This window comes from Hypomesus transpacificus, unplaced genomic scaffold (genome assembly GCF_021917145.1).
Source record: "Hypomesus transpacificus isolate Combined female unplaced genomic scaffold, fHypTra1 scaffold_30, whole genome shotgun sequence".
NCBI lineage: Eukaryota > Metazoa > Chordata > Actinopteri > Osmeriformes > Osmeridae > Hypomesus > Hypomesus transpacificus.
The window spans coordinates 320,319-336,669 of NW_025813826.1; the positions used below are offsets into that span (position 1 = coordinate 320,319).

Here is a 16,351-nt window from a genome sequence, read left to right on the forward strand (position 1 = left end):
ATTTACATGGCCTTTTCCTAACCCTCTACTTCTTCTTCTGCCATCTACTTTTCTTTCTTTTTTTACCAATTGGGATTATGGTATTTGAGATGCAATATTTGACTTCTAATTTAAATTTAAATGCTTGTTCATAAATTATCATATGTGGAAGTGAGTATTTGCATTTCTTTGATTGAAACTTATGTATTACGTTTCACAACAACATCTTACATGTGAGTTGGTTGTTTTGAACACATCAAATAACTTCATACAGTAGGTTGTGGAGAATTACATTTGGGATTAAGCTTGTTTATTAGGATTTAATATATTAAATAACTTAATTTGTTAAAAAGTATAAATCTGTCTACATTTTCATTGGGTTATGGAAGCGTCCGTCAATGACGTACTCACGCGTCACACTAGAATTCAACGGGGCGACAGTTTATGGTTGTCTATGGACTCGTCAGCTCATTGTGGAGGTTTATTGCATGATTTAGCCGTTTATATTGGAAAAAATCCGATACTCGGTACAGTGGGTATTGATTTTTGTTGCCTCATTTCACGAACATCAGACTATCACAAAATCAAGAGCGAGTGTGACCCCATTGGCGCTGTGCTGCTTCCTTCCTTTCGATCGTTAGCTAACTAGCAGCTTCTACCAGTTCGAGGTTTCCAGACCACACGGCCAGGGTGCTTGTATTTGGACCAACCTTCTGCACGGAATAGCTAGATATATTTTTTTTTCAAACTGAAATAATTTAATAACCATTGTTTTCTTCAGTTTGCAACTTTTCAAACTAGGAAGCTAGCTAACTTTACTCTGAACTTAGCGTGTGGTGTCATTGAGTCAGCAACCTGGCTAGCAGTAGCATCACAAGCTAGCTAAGCTGTTTTTCCTGTCTAAAGCTAAGTGTTAATGCAATGATAGCAACAGGTAGCTAGATGTTTAGCAATTATGATCCAGTCAACGTACACATTCAGATAAGTTGTTGTTGTTGCGGTTTTTTAGAGCTGTCACACCTGCACCTATTCAGCCAATTGAATGTCATGAGTTGCCTGGTTTAATGCAAGTAGTTTTGTAAACAGCTCGCGGGACTATCAACAAGCGGAGCAGACCGAATGATGCGGGTCGTGGAAATTGACTAGCGAACGACCGACCACGGTGGATCGTACAAGGATAGTGCTGCCTCAACAAGCCTGCTGGGTGATCAGTGGTTTTAACTTTAAGAACATTTCTGATGTACACGGGACAATATCCGAGGAAAACCCGTTTGTTGTAGTCAGGTGTACTTGCCAGAAATCTTTCAATTGTGGTGAATCAAAATGTCTGCTATCTCTGCGTCTGAGAAAGTGGACGGGTTCACCCGAAAATCTATGAGGAAGGCCCAGAAACAGAAAAAATCGCAAGGTTCTTCCCAGTTTCGAACTCAAAGCGCCTTGGTCGAGCTTTCACCCTTGCCACAGCTCAAAGGTAAGACGATGAATGCCCTAATAAACATGTAAGAAATTGAGTTTTTGTGTTATTAGTCAGGATATTTTTGCAACCAACAAGTGACTAGTTAACTGTATGAAAATACATTTCTCTTTTCGGTTGGGTAGTTAAAAGGCAAATTATTGATCATACATAAGCTGTGTAGCCTTAAAATTACAGGAGCGTTCTTTGAACAGAAATATTAGTTTTTTTTGAGGCAGCGGTATGCTGTTAAGGTGTCTTCAGTTCGGCTGATCATATTGAAATACCTGCAACTGGTTAATCTAGTAAGCGTAATAGCATTTACGTTAATTATACTATTGGTGTCAGTTGGTGGACTGTATGTCATTGACTATCAAATGTATTCACCTTTCCTCTAGAGGCTAAAGACTTCACATGGAAATTAAGTGTATGATTTGACAAGTGCACAGACTTAAACAGCTTACAGAGAGAAGCCTGCATACTCCTTCAGATACCTCGCGCAGTTCTGGGTAGGGCTAATAACCCACCCATCCCATGTCATGTCAGTAAACAGTGTCAGATCTTTGGAACTGTTGTAATGACCAGGGGTGCAGACATATCACATGCTTAGCTTTGAGAAAGCAACAAAGGTATTTTCCTTGAAAGACTTGTGTTTGTGAAAGATCTTGGGCTGGCCCATACATGTGAGACAGTATGCTATAAATATGGCAGTTGTTGATTTAGGAATTGCCCTTCTCATTTATTTGGTTGTTGCAGCCCTGCTACACTCACATAGTGACAGGTGTTGAGTCTAGTATTCACTTTCAACTTATAGAGCGAGGTTTTTATCTGATGGGCGTGTATGTGTGTTGACTATCAAGATCCAGCTCTTGGGTGAGCCTTGACAGTAATTTCCCATTTATCAACTATGAATTATTGGGAGAAGTGACCAGATAAAAGGTCTAACCCAAGCCATGTTTTTCCTTTTAGATCGTGGCTCTGCCTTGAATCTAACTAATAGGTGAATCTGAGCGGGTTCAGATGCCAGAGCAAACATTGTGATGCTGAAGCATGTGCCTGAAAGTGAAATGTTAATGTATTCAGCAATGACAAATTGTGCTTGTTTTATCCTTAAAGGTGGCTGCAAGCAGGATTCTCGTAATACTTTTTTAGCATACGCAATCATACCTGTGGTATTTTGATGGCAAAAACTCAATTTGTTTTTGTTACTTGATTGGTCAAGTTCAGACAAGCAAGAGTACTGGTTGAAATTAGTTGTGAAATATAAATTGAGAAGTTCAGACTCTTTGAAATCTTCTTTGAACAGCAGCTCGGGGGGTAACCCCCTATTCACACTAGGGCTGCAACAAACAATAATTTTAATAGTCGACTAATCTAACTATTTTTTGAACGATTAATCGACTAATCGTTGGGACATAGTCATTCACCATTTAATTTACTGTATCAACAAGTGCCGAATATCTCCTTTTGTATGCAATATGAATATGGAACAAAATAAAGGTGAGTAATGAGTCGTTTTATTTTTGGATAAACTATAACAAATATAATTCACCAAATTTCTTCTCTCATACCTTATATGATACGTGTTAAGATAATCAAAATTCCCAACTCGTATGCTGGAACGTTTTCATCTATGCAAACCAAACTATCACTTTACTGCAATGTTTTTCATTTTTTTTCTTCATATTTTCATTTACTAATAAAGCATTGAAACCTAAGTGCGTTCCAGTCGTACTATAATACTAAAACTTGTAAAAAACTTGTAATTTACAAGTGTTATTAAAATGGTCATACTCACAGTACTGTCTAACCGCTGTCTTTGAACATGTTGCTACTATGTTAGTAGGCCTATGCGTGAAATACGATAAGACAAATACAACTAACCTGTTTTTAAGGCTCCAACATGCACGTTGTGCTCCCATGAAAGGCAAGTTCCGCCATGTAGGTACTACTACACACAACAGCATTTTTTGTTTGAAGCTTTGTAAACTTTCCCACACTGCTAGTTCGGTTCTGTCTGGTTTTCTATTGAATTGCATACGGGAGCATTACAGTCTAGCGCTACAGTGCTGCACTGATCAAATCCCATTATTGCAGGCCCTTAAAATGGGTCATATTATATCAAACTACAACTACTGTTGTTGATATCATCGACAAATCGGACACGTCTTCCCTAAAGCGAGTTAACCAAATAAACAGGAAAGTAACTGACATGCCTGGCTTAAATTTGTTTTACGGAACATGCCCCTGGTCACTTCAAAGTAAAAACAGTGTGCATTAAAACATTGTGTGCATTAAAACAATGTGTGCAGACCTGCAGACGCGTCCAGTGTGAATAGGGGGTAAAGTTTGTCTTGTCAATGTTTGGTTTATTGTTTGAAATGACTTTTTTACTAATGTTATTATTTGTAGGGATATCGCCTGAAACATGATACTGGTAGGATGTGGAACACAAGACAGAATTAATTCAGGAAGTTATCAATGACATAGCACACGAGTCACCGCTGGTTGTGGTGCTGGGAAGCCTGGGCAGTAGTAGTGGTCTGTGTTTGTGGGGCTGGGAAGCCAGCGTGGTAGTGGTCTGTCTTTGTGGGGCTAGGAAGCCAGAGCAGTAGTGGTCTGGGAGGGGGCAGCTAGGTGGGTCTGTGAGTGGGGGGCAGCTAGGTATGTTTGTGAAGGCTGGTTGGCTTTTGACCAATTGTCCCATCTTTATGGTAGCATAATTTAGCAGTAAGGAAGCTGGAATGATACAGTGAGTTAGCAGCACAATGAGGACTTGCTTCATGTCACAAAGACTACGGTAGATCATCTGTCACTGTCCCATAACTAGGGTTGGATATCGTTTGGGTTTTTTAGATACCGGTGCCAATGTGATACTTTTATAATGGTAAACTGTGTCTGAACCCATACTTTTTTTTAAAGACCCACAAAAAGTATACTTGAATGTATAAATTTAAGTAAACACAACAAAAACCATCAACCAATCACTGTTGTCTGCCATGTTCTTCGAATTTCCGTGTTGTTGATCTGACTTGAAATTATGTATTCCAATTATTCACCAATATTATACCACATGAATGCAGTGTAATTTAACTAGCGATCATGTGCGGTGATGGTACTTCTAACGTCCATTTTTGAGCACCATAGGACAAATATTTCAATTGACAGCTCAAGCAGTTAAGAGGCACCAAAATCAGCGTTCTGATTCGGTCCGGTACCGGTTAAATAGATACCGGTGCCAAATTGGCGCCGGGTTTTGGTAACCCACCCTACTCGTCACTGAGCAGTAATCTCGGTCACTTTGACCATGTTTTGTCATGGTCTTGTTTTGCAAGCAACTCTGAAAGTGGTTTTGTTTGTGACAGCTCTAAGGCCTGTTCCATAAAGGCTGCTCAAAAAAGCTGGATTTAAAGTCCCAAACCAGACTTGAATTAGTTTAATTAGTCAAGCGGGGCTAAAGCGGTTCCATAAAGGCCAATTTCAGTTTACGCAATCCTACTAATTCAAGTCAGATTTAAGTAGTCAAGCTAATTGTGCGTGCACCCTATTCATAAACAGCCCAAAAGGTAAAACATGGATCATACAATCCATCACGGCAAAAGCAATGCACACGGCCACGTGACTTCTTCCAGAAAGAACGTTCCCTTTAAGCCGTGTACTATGACAGCTCCCTCCTCCACCGCTTCATCAAACTAAAATGACACGTCATGATTGACATGAACGATAGGCTACGTAGGTCGAGGTCCTTTTTTAGACCTTTACTTCGTTGATTAAAAAACTTACACCCTCTAAACACATTTAAACACTTTTTTGACATTGTTTAACATAAATAGCCTACTATTAATCTATACAATATAGCTGCAAGCAGCAATGGAGGGGCCAAGCAGTCCAGAGCAGGACATGGCCTCCATAGCACTTGTGCAACAATTAAGTCACAACAACCTGTTGCACTCATGCAACACACCAAGTTTGGTTAAATTTATCCTCTGCTCCTCTTGGGAACGAAGGAACCGAAGTTTGGTAACAATCGAATAAATGGTTGCCGAGTTACGCTCTCACGTCTCGTTTGGCTCTACCAAACAAACGGTTTCGAAAATGGAAAATCCGTCTGATACATGTTGTGCAGCTGGGTCAACTGTGCCAAATTTGATAAACCTTGGACAGAAATTGAGGCGTGCAAAAGGTTTGTACACTTTTCCATGAAATCCAAAATGGCGGCTGCGTCCATTCAAATGTTATGAAAAGTGATCAATAATCAGGATTGATATCTCACAAGACATCAAGAAACAAAGAAATTAGTTTATTAAGGTTAACACTTCAACGGTTATTAGCCAAAACACGTTTATGCTTCCGGCCACGCCCCCCTTTTAGTCACATGACACCATTTTTGGAGGACATCCTCAAAATAAGGTTCCAAGTAGGCATACTAAATTTGGTGTCACTGCCTCAAAGAACTGTTGAGATATGACTTCATTTCCTGTTTGGTAGCTTTTCTGCTGAATTTGATTGGCTGTCACGGACAAACGGTTATGGGGATCAAAATGCTCAACCATACTTTTGTGAGGCTTGGTCCGAAGAGCATATCTGGTAATTTTGAAGAAGATTTGTCAAAAATTATAGGAGGAGTAGGCTTTGAAAGGTTTTTAATAAAACCGGAAATAGCGGAAAATCTATATAACCGGAAATTGACGCCATGGCAATTGGCTTAATCCAAGTAATCCAACGGTACTTCATTTTTGACAATCAGACATGCGGTTCAAAAGTTACTTGTGTGAACGCAACTCCAACTTTGACCTGTTGGTGGCGCTAGAGTGCCCAAGTATGAGACATGAAACTTTATGAATTGGACCAGGCGACTGTCCCCAATGAGTGTGCCAAATTTCACAACTTTCGACCAAGCGCTTCTCGGGCCTGCCATAGACACCCAGTCCTAAGAATAATAATAAATATAGCTTCAAGCAGCAATGAAGGGGCCAAGCAGCATTCGATATGGAAATTCAGTAGCTAAAGAAGCAAAGCAAAACTTTTCATAAATAAAAAACATTCATGTCATTTTGAGACAAAATGCGCTGGCTAGATGTAGCAGCGTTATAAATACAAAGCACAATAAATCTGACTTTTCTTGAGTATAAATGTCCTGACAATGAAACATTATCGTTACCATTATGATTATACTGCTAGACAGCTACTGTGGCACACCTGGCTTCGTTAAATAGATAATCTGGTTATCAAGACTTGCTTGATGACTGTGGCTGGATTCGATCTCACGACCTTGTGTTTCAAAGGAGCCCGTCTTATCCCAGTGAGCTCTTCTCACTGCTGGGAAATGCTGTGTTCAGTAACTATATAAAAAACAGGAAGCCGTTTCTCCCGTGGCACGTGTTGTCAGATTTGAGCCAAGTATAAATAGCTGTAATTCAGTTATATTTTGACTTATCAAGGTGATTGTGTTTGGAAGATGATTAGATGACATAATCAAAGTCTGCTACATACGGTAAACCGTCGCAGAGACAAGGCCTCACGTCCGCTTTGGCGTGCTCTTTTTCAAAATCATTTTGGTGTTACTCGTGAACGGTTTGACTCATCGATAAAATGTTGATAACTTTTTGTCGGCATGGTCTGAAGACGATCTCTTACGATTTTCATGAAATTCAGAGCAACGGCCTAGGACGGGTTCGAAAAAGTAGCAATTTCTTAAAATACAAATGACGGAAAAACCTTTGGGACGACAATGACGCCATAGGGTTCAGTCGAATTGTCTGCATCTACGGAATCCAATGAAACCTCACTTAAGAAAAACGGTCTAATGGTTCAAAATGTATGGGCGTAAACACACCTCCAACTTTGACGCCTTGGTGGCGCTATAGTGCTTCAGGGCTCGACATGAAACTTGGTGACGATAATCAGGAGACCGTTCCAAATCAGTGTGCCAAATTTCTAAACTTCGCACCAATCGGTTCTAGGGGCTGCCATAGACTCCTAGTCCTAAGTATAATAATAAAACTAACAATTCGCTTCGCGGCTTGGTCACCAATAATAATACTAACAATAACAATGGTTGTGGTGTCGGGAAAAGGGAGGATAGATGTAGCCTATAGATTTAGGTTCGTTTTGCAATTGTAGGCTACTGTTAACAATTATATCGCTATGATAATTATACTCGGATAATTTAGATTGAGATAGGCCTATGCCTGATGCCTAAACATTTGAAATCACAAACTACCATATAGCCATACGTTTAACGTGGCTATATTGTGTATCAAATCATTGTTTATCATTGTTTATATCATGGTCTGGGTGAATACTCGATTCTGATTGGCTGTAGGGGTGTCCACACCTACTGTGTCATTGCAGCAAAACTGTCTTTTCACCGTTCTAAATTATTCCGCTGGCTACACAGTAGTCTGTACAAAGTATCTGAAATAAGTAACCATAACAACAGTGACGGAGTCAAAGCCTCCATTTACAATTTGAAAGACTTTAACAAGCCAACTTGTATTTACAACAATGAGTGACTTCAATATGTATTTTAACCTATTTGAAAAAAAATCTGTAGTGAATGTAGTGTTTCTGAATGTAGTGTCACGTAACCGCTGATCTCACATCCCATTCGCTATTCACCTCGTTAGTCAATTTACTTCAGACAGGCTGCGGCCAACACGACAGTAGCAGCAACTCTACACATGGCCGCTGCGCGTCGGAAGGTTCACGCCTCCGCATCGTCCATTATCAGGTGATATTGGACACCTCGTCAGGCATTATCCCTTAATGCATGAGGCTAAGTGTTGTAGTAGGCTACGTAGTATCTATGTAGGCTATTTAAGTTGATTTTCCATAAATGTAGCCTACATATTGAACTGATGAGAATTAGAAAATGATAATGTCCGTGGTAAATCATCGTTTTCCCGTTGTCAGTGTTACAGGAACGTCTGACCCGGACCAGGCTAGTTTTGAAGCATAAGTTACCATAGTAACTGAGTTCGAACTACGTTGAGCTAGCTTTATGGAACCGAATGAACTAGAAATGAGTCCGACTAACTGACATAAGTCTGGCTTATTCGGTAAAATCGCTTTATGGTTGAGGTTTAGCCTCTCTCATACTGAGATCCCAACGGTCATCTGTGGTTCCCAGGGTCAGGTCTCATAACAGCCCCTCCCCAGGGGCTCTCTCTGAACTGCCCTTTCATTCCAGTTCAGATGAGCCTGTTTTAAATAACTTGTCGATTCCCCGCGTCAGTCACATTGAAGTAATCCCTGGGTGCAAAAATGGGAGAGGGGAGCTCACAACCAGACTGGTTTGATTTCTGTTAAATCTTTACTGCCCTAATGGGTGGTGTGGTTATTAGGGGTGGGAATCTTTTGGTACCTCACGATTCGAATTGATTCTTGGGGTCACGATTCAATAAAAGATTGACTCACGATTTTTTATCAAATTTCGATTCAATATATGCTTACATTTAATTCTGTTTAGTGTTACTTGTTTATATTTGACTGTGATAGGCAGTTGTGTTGAAAATAAAATAAATACTGTATTTCTTCGATTAAATGCCGCACGTTTATTACACAATTATAATTTTTGGTGCTGTGTTTGTTCGAGGGCGGCATTTATTCAGTCAGAAAGATTTAGAGAATTGTAGCTGCAGTGCGGCCATAGACAAACAAAGAATAGACAAGGAGGTCAAACACAAAGCTTAGGGTAAAATTTACATTGTGTATAAATCTGAAGCGGCATGCCGAAACTTCTTACACTTTAGCTTTCAAACAGAAAGCTGTGCAGAAAGCATTCACCAGCAGCAACCAATCTGTAGCACGCAAACTTGGGGTTGATGAAAGGCAAATTCGCAAGTGGTGAAGTCAGCTATCTCGCTATATTGTACATGTAATTGTCGCAATTACATTATAATAATTTATTTGTTTTCAACCAATGTCATAATTTTGAATGATATAATTGCATTCAGTATTATTAAGTGACTTTATTTGGTAAGAGTACAGTGCCTTTATTTTGAAGGCCTTGGAACGCTCGTGAGTGAGAGTCGACAAGCTAAAATGCTCTGATAAAAGTTTAACGTACTTATAGCTGATGTTAGCGATCTAAGGAAACCTCCATTCCATTGTGTTCAGCATGCAGCCAACGAGGTATGTTGTGTGTTTCTGTATTTTACTTTGGTGAACGTTATTTACATGCCTCGCATGTCATTGTTTGTTCATATTAAGCTAATTTGGTCTTTATTTTCTCATTACTGTGGGTTTAGTTTTCACGGTGGATTTGGAGCAGAAGCTTCAAATAAACCTGTAGCAAGAAAGCCACTTGTGTCTGCCAGTGCTTCGAGGGAATTATAGAACACTTGTGATTTACTTGTGTAATAAATACTGTGTTTTAATTCAACCAATTAAATAACAGTTTTCTGATTTTTTTGGTGCAGCATTTAATCGAGGGCGGTGTTTATTACACAATGTTCATTTTTGGTGCAGAGTTTATTTGAGGGGCGGCGTTTAATCTAAGAAATACGGTTGATCGACTTTTGAAATAAAAAGACGCGATTCACATGTGAATTGATTTCCCCCCCCACCCCTAGTGGTTATGTACCTTGGCTTTTACATAATTTGAAAAAGACCTGTGTCTGCACTCAGCAATGCCGAGGAAACACACGGCTGGCGTGATTCACTTAAAACGCTTTGACTGTTCAGCTCTTTGAAATACATTTGTATCAGCATTCATACTGTAGCTGATTGAATAGACTCACTGTTTGACACATTGACATGCAATTTATAATTATTTTACCTTAATTTTAGTCAATAAGAATTGACTAAAATGCCAGGCCTTATAATAAAGGCCTGGCATTTGCTATTATTATGTTTTAGCAGTGACATTACTCCAATCTATTAATATTGTCTGTTTCTCTCTGATCTAAGGTCAGGATGATGAAGGAACTGCAGCTGGAAAAGACATTCAGACATTATGATTTACTTGTCAGAGATGGACCACAGTGACCAAACCTAAATGTAGCAGGGCGTTGAAGTACAGCTGTATAGATGCTGCTTCCTTCCTGCAGTGGATGTGCTGCTGGAATGTTTATAGCCCCTGTTGTGTGATAGACGCTGAAATGATGACTCACTGGGAAAACGACAGTGTTGCCATGGCAGCCTGAAGCCCTGAGAGGTAGGCAGTTTTTCTCTGAAGCAAGTAAGACAAATCTGTGATTTTCCAAAGATAGCTGACTATAAGGGTTTGTCACAAGGCTGTTTTTTTTGTTTTTTTACAACTGCCCCCTTTCGGACCTGAGTGGATTATTTAGGATTTTTACATTGACTGAAAGGTCAACAAAAGGTTAAAAGACAGAAAAAGGAACCAAGTCCAGAAATCAGAACTTGAGTGAGGTTGGCTACCACTGCAGTCTGCTGTAATGGCAGCTTTGCCAATTGATTGACAGACTGTGTGATGTGGCCTTTTTCCATTGTGTGTGCCAGCAGAATGAGAATCAATGAATATTTCTTTAGATATCAAAGAGATGTGTCAAGCTTTCATATATCTCATTTTCTCTTTCTCTTGTTTTTATTTTATTTATTCATGTGCTTACTGACTCATTTGCAATGGATGGTTCTCAAAGTGGTGATCTCATGATGCTAGTTGTTTACTAGTTTTTCAAAGGCAAACACAGTGGGATTCCCACTCTCTCTGGCAAACAGATCACTTGGAAGTTTCGCTAGTAATAGCCACACACAGCATGTTTACGCCTCTGATTCAGCATGGGTGCAGAATTACAGCCACTACAAGCAGTCCCACAATTAGCTTTCCTTAGGACGTGCCATTTCTGTGTCTGTAGCTTTAAATGCTATGAGGAGTAGAGAGGCGGGAATAACTGACATGCCATGTGGTCGTTTTGCAAGCCATGATGTGTCTAGAGGAAAAAATAATATCGCGCTTGCACGGTCGTACTCGTACGCTGGGGGGGCGGCTTAATGTTGCGGGGCGGCAGGGACGGACTGGGAGTAAAAATAGGCCACCGTATACGCCACCACAGCTGCCCTGCTAATGCATGCACAGTCTGTGTTTGATGTGATGCTAGTTTCGGAGTTCGATAGTTAATGCGAGCGCGCAAGCCTACTTTTTTGGCCTTTTATTTGAGCACAAAATAGTTTTTGAGCTTTGTGTAAAATAAACATTGCCATTTTTTAATTGGTAGAACCCTGTCTAGTGAAGTTGATGTCTTTTTGTCTCTTCATTTTTCAGCCCCACCCTTACGTTTCTTAGCCTGGTTTTCCATCGTTATTCTTCTCCCGCTGCTCCCGATGGCGAGTCCGCTACTGTGGGGCTGTGCTGCTGTGGTGGATTTTCAAGTCATATCATTTTTAAATCTCGTGCTGTCAGGGGGTGCTGCAGCACCTCAGCATTCCTCGTTCCCACAGCCATGCATAGATGTATGTATTTATTTAAACAAGTTTGAAGCTCATGATTTGTAGCCTACTCGATGTTTCTGGTTGGACTTGGACCTCTCTGGCACACGCGTTCTTTTAGTAGCCTATGTTTCTGAAGCCAGGCTAACATAAGTGTTTCCGCTATGTTGATTGTTGCCGTGGCGCCACGGTATCAGAAATGTTTTGGGCCGTCTATCAGCCGTGATTGTTTGAGCGCATGTCGGAGAATAGCACGGACACACGCTTCACAGCGCAGTTGAGATTGAGTGTGTGCGTCCTTGAGGAACTGTAAGTCATATAATTTATGATGTCAGTTCATTTAAGCCTGTTATTGTATTAGTCTATAGTTCTTACAAATTTTTATTAAGTTAACTGGTGATTTTTGTTGTTTGTATTCTTCCCCTGCTAGTGAAATTACACGTCTGTTGATTCGATAGCGATTGCTGCCGTTGCACACGTTTGTATTTTATGTGCATTATTATGCTGAAGTAGTTTAAATTAATAAATAGTGAGTATATTGTTATTATTTTCTACAGAATGCTTAGCCTATAAAGATCAAATGAAGCAGCAGCTACCAACTGAAGGTTGTCAGTGCAAGATAGTAAATGTTAGCCAGAGCCTCATTATGGCCCTGATGTTACCTCTAGCTACTGTACACTCACATAACGGTTCCCATTCAGCACACCAGCATGACAGTCACAACTAGGGCTGTTGTTATTGAATATTTTAGTAATCGAGTATTCTACCGCAAATTCCATCGATTAATTGAGTAATTGGATAAAATTTAATTTTTCTTAATAGGGTATATGTCAAACGTCACATGAACCGGAAAAGTTCAAGTTCAAGTATTTTATTTGTCAGGTACCCAGAACAACACAAGGTTAGACTGGACACTGAAATTCTTAAGACAAGACAACGCAAGCACCTGGCATAACATGACATATAACTACATGGAACATAATTTACATCTATGCTGAGCTTAAATAAGTGAAACTTCCTAAATATACAGATAGCAATAAATGATCGACTATACTAACCTTAATACTAAAACTTCCTAAATTACAGACAACCATAAATAGTACACTATACTAACTAGGGATGGGCATTCGACTAAATTGTCTTAATCGATCGTCGGGAGAATTAACGATCGATTTTCGATTAATCATTAACATTTTTATATTAAAATTCACAATTTATAGGCTATATTAAAATGCAGTGAAAATAGAAAAAACACAGCGTGTTGCCGCATTGAGATCTGTAGTGTAAAGGGCCCTATTATTGTCCACTCTAAATCTTCAACGTTCGGGGCCCCATTATCGTCCACAACCGTTTCTTCCGTTAATTTCTTAAAGAAGATATGCAGCAGCAACGAAAGAAAGTAACTCATCGATATGTACACATCTTATATTGCTGCACACCGAATTACAGCTTCTTACTTCGAGATTTGAGTATGTAAATACGCTCTCAAACCGTATGTGTAGCATCTGCCTTCCGCAGCGTCAAACTGACAATTCTCCATTGAAAGTGGTTGGGTGGACGATAATGGGACCCCCTGGCTAACTGCTTAAATCAGGAAAGTAACATTTCTAGGCATATCCGGATTGGATTTCAATACCGGAATGTTATAATATAGGTGTGTATCTATATATTAAAGTGTAATGCTGCGACATAGGCCTAACGTTTTTAATTTGTATTATAACGACATTTTGGTAACATTGCTAACGAGCGTCGAGAACTAGGTGGACGATAATGGGACCCCTTACTAGGTATTACAAGAAAAACAACTATTTCTGTAACTCCTAGAAGCGGAGCCGACAGCTAGAAGCCTGTGTTCAAACACAACTGACCCTCGTTTTTTTCAGGCTAATTAACAAAGCTTCATAAAAACCTTCGCCCTCAGCAATACTGAAGGGTAGCATATCCATCTCGATGGACTTACAGATCCGTTGGGTAATTTTCTCTGCTCGTTGTGCATCACAGCTCCTCCGTGCTAGCACCAAGAGCAGGATGCACCGCCACTAACCAGGGTCGGATGGACGTTCTTCAAGTGGTACATCATTTGAATCTTGGAGGAGATGTATTTATACTCAGCTTTGCAGTGTTGGCAGTGAGCAAAGTAATCTTTTAGTCAATATGGTCTCACGCTACACTTCGCCGTGACCTCTTCATATTTACTTTTGAAATAGCTACATGGAAACTCGCCGGTAATTGCCTGTGGCGTTTTGTTCCAAACATTGGCTCCATTTGGTAAAATGTTTAATTGCTGCCACATAGCGAAATCCATTGCAATCCTTCAAGACTCACACTACGCAACAGAACACGCATTAGTTTTATCGATGAACAAATAATGTTATTGACTAAATTCTTAATGATCGATAATCGATCGTCGATTAATTATGGCCATCCCTAATACTAACCCTAAATGCACATAAAACCTATTTCAACCCTATAACCTATTCAAACTTAAGTGGAGTACAGTACAATAGTGCAAATTTGCAGATCAGTGACAATGTCAATGACCATACAGGAGCCTAGTGGCGAGGTACAGTGAGGTACAGTAGTTCAATGTTACTGATAGTGCAACCAGTAGCTGAAAGTGACAGTGTATAGTGTGCAGTAAATCAATGTCCATATCAGTGTCCATTCAGAAGCCTGATGGCCCTTGGGTAGAAACTGTTGTCCAGTCTGCGTGTGCAACCGGATGCTGCGGTAACGCCTGCCAGAAGGCAACGGGGTAAAGAGACTGAAGGATGGGTGGGAACAGGTCTCACCACTTTTGCTGCTGTGCTAACTCAACGCAAATAACTAATGTTCTTCTATTCTCTTTGCCCAATGGAAACCCAGCTAGTTCACACAATCAACAATAACATTATTATTATTCTCAGCATTTTTTATTATTTAACTGTGAAGACCATGTATTTATCCATACTGGTTATGTACCAGATGCGGGGAAAATCCGAACAGTGATTTTTAATGCGTACCTCAGTGGAAATGACGGAGACCCATACAAAATCACTCAAAACACTGGTTCGATTCCAGGCTCTTGCAAGAGTATTTAGCTCTAAACTGGTCAATATTCCCATTTGGCCAAGGACCACCGCGACATTTGCCTGTAAACAGTGAATCTGACTGTCAGATACATTTAAATAGCCTGAATCGGGCAAAACTAGCCTGACTAATGGAGGTCGCTTTCTCAGCCAGGCACATGACGAATGAAACGGAATGAATCGCTTTTAGAAATCAGACTGGCTATCTTTAGCAGGGTCGTATCTTCAGTAAGCAGTCCTCCCTGATGTTTTAGAATGTAGTGAAATACAACATTGTGAACACTACCAGTGAGCGACTCAAATCTGACTGAGGCTAACGTTAAAACAATGTAGTTTAGTACCAGGGGACAGAGTCTCACTCAGATTAAAGCTTTACACAAATCACACCAAAGATCGTACCACCTGGCTAAATGCAGAATACCCATATCTCTTGAAAGCTGACCTACACAACCTTTTTGCTGAAAAATTGACCGACAAAATTATTTACTTTGTGACATGACGCGAACGAGAAGTGGCTGCCGCCTACAGTAAGACTATGCGGCGTACCGGGCGAGCCGTTCTCAATGTAAAAAGACTATCACGACCCAAACATACCGCTAACTCCGACGCGTGTTGTGCCACACAAAAAATAATCATTGCTAAAGAACGTGACGTGATCTTTAAAAATAATTGAAAGAAGCATCGAGGCAGAGGAATTTTTGGTAATCGAGTTACTCGAGTAATCGTTGCAGCCCTAGTCACAGACAACGAGCCTCTCATCGTCAATGTTGATGACCGTGTGCTAGTGAGATATGGCACTTTTGAAATGCCAGCTGTAGTTGTAAGGGGCGAAAGGGCTGGGCTTGCTGTTAGATACTTTGAAGGTGTAACTAGTACTGGTGCAAGTTCAGGATTGTATGCCGCACAAGACGCGGAATATGAGGTGCTGCGAGATGATGTCATTAGAAATATCACAGCACCTGCAATTGTGCTGCGCGGCAGTCGTGTCTACTTAAAGTTTGTTGAGGTATACCAGTAGTCATGGCATGTTTGTTATTTGACAGATTTGTAACTATGTATTTCCAAGCTACAGGCATTGAAGTATTTTCCTAGCAATGTTTTATTTGGTAGTGGTTGTCATGTTGACTGTAAGCTGTTTTAGGAGCTGTAGGAGCTAGTGATGTTTGTAACCAGACAGCCTCTTTTTTTTAATGTTCTAACAATGATTATGTATTTCCAAACTACAAGTGTTTAAGTTTTTTCCTAGCAATGGTATATTTGCTGTCCATTTCTATTCCCGATTGCAAGTGACAGTAAAAGATGCACACTCACACTGGTAGGAACACATTTTGATAGCATATGGACCCAGTTTGCGTGCTGATTTGGCAATTTTCCGGGGGGTAGGCCTACCTTTATTTCGGGGTGTACTTTTATTAGATTTTAAGGATTTGTCCAGGGGTACTTTTATTCCGAGGGG

General features: G+C 40.2%; 1 protein-coding gene across 3 annotated transcripts in view; it reads left to right on the top strand.

Annotated features, from left to right (window-relative positions):
• The first annotated feature begins 374 nt into the window (after window positions 1-374).
• Window positions 375-16,351, top strand: part of ppp2r5a (protein phosphatase 2, regulatory subunit B', alpha isoform) — a 117,459-nt gene continuing 101,482 nt past the window's right edge. The window contains exon 1 of one of the 3 annotated variants that reach the window (XM_047015406.1): window positions 375-1,450. In XM_047015406.1, the coding sequence (XP_046871362.1) occupies window positions 1,303-1,450 (148 nt within the window). In that variant the 5' untranslated portion in view covers window positions 375-1,302. Of the gene's footprint in view, window positions 1,451-2,038; window positions 2,062-16,351 lie in introns of those variants that run through there. The other 2 variants (XM_047015403.1, XM_047015405.1) reach the window with 2 other exon arrangements.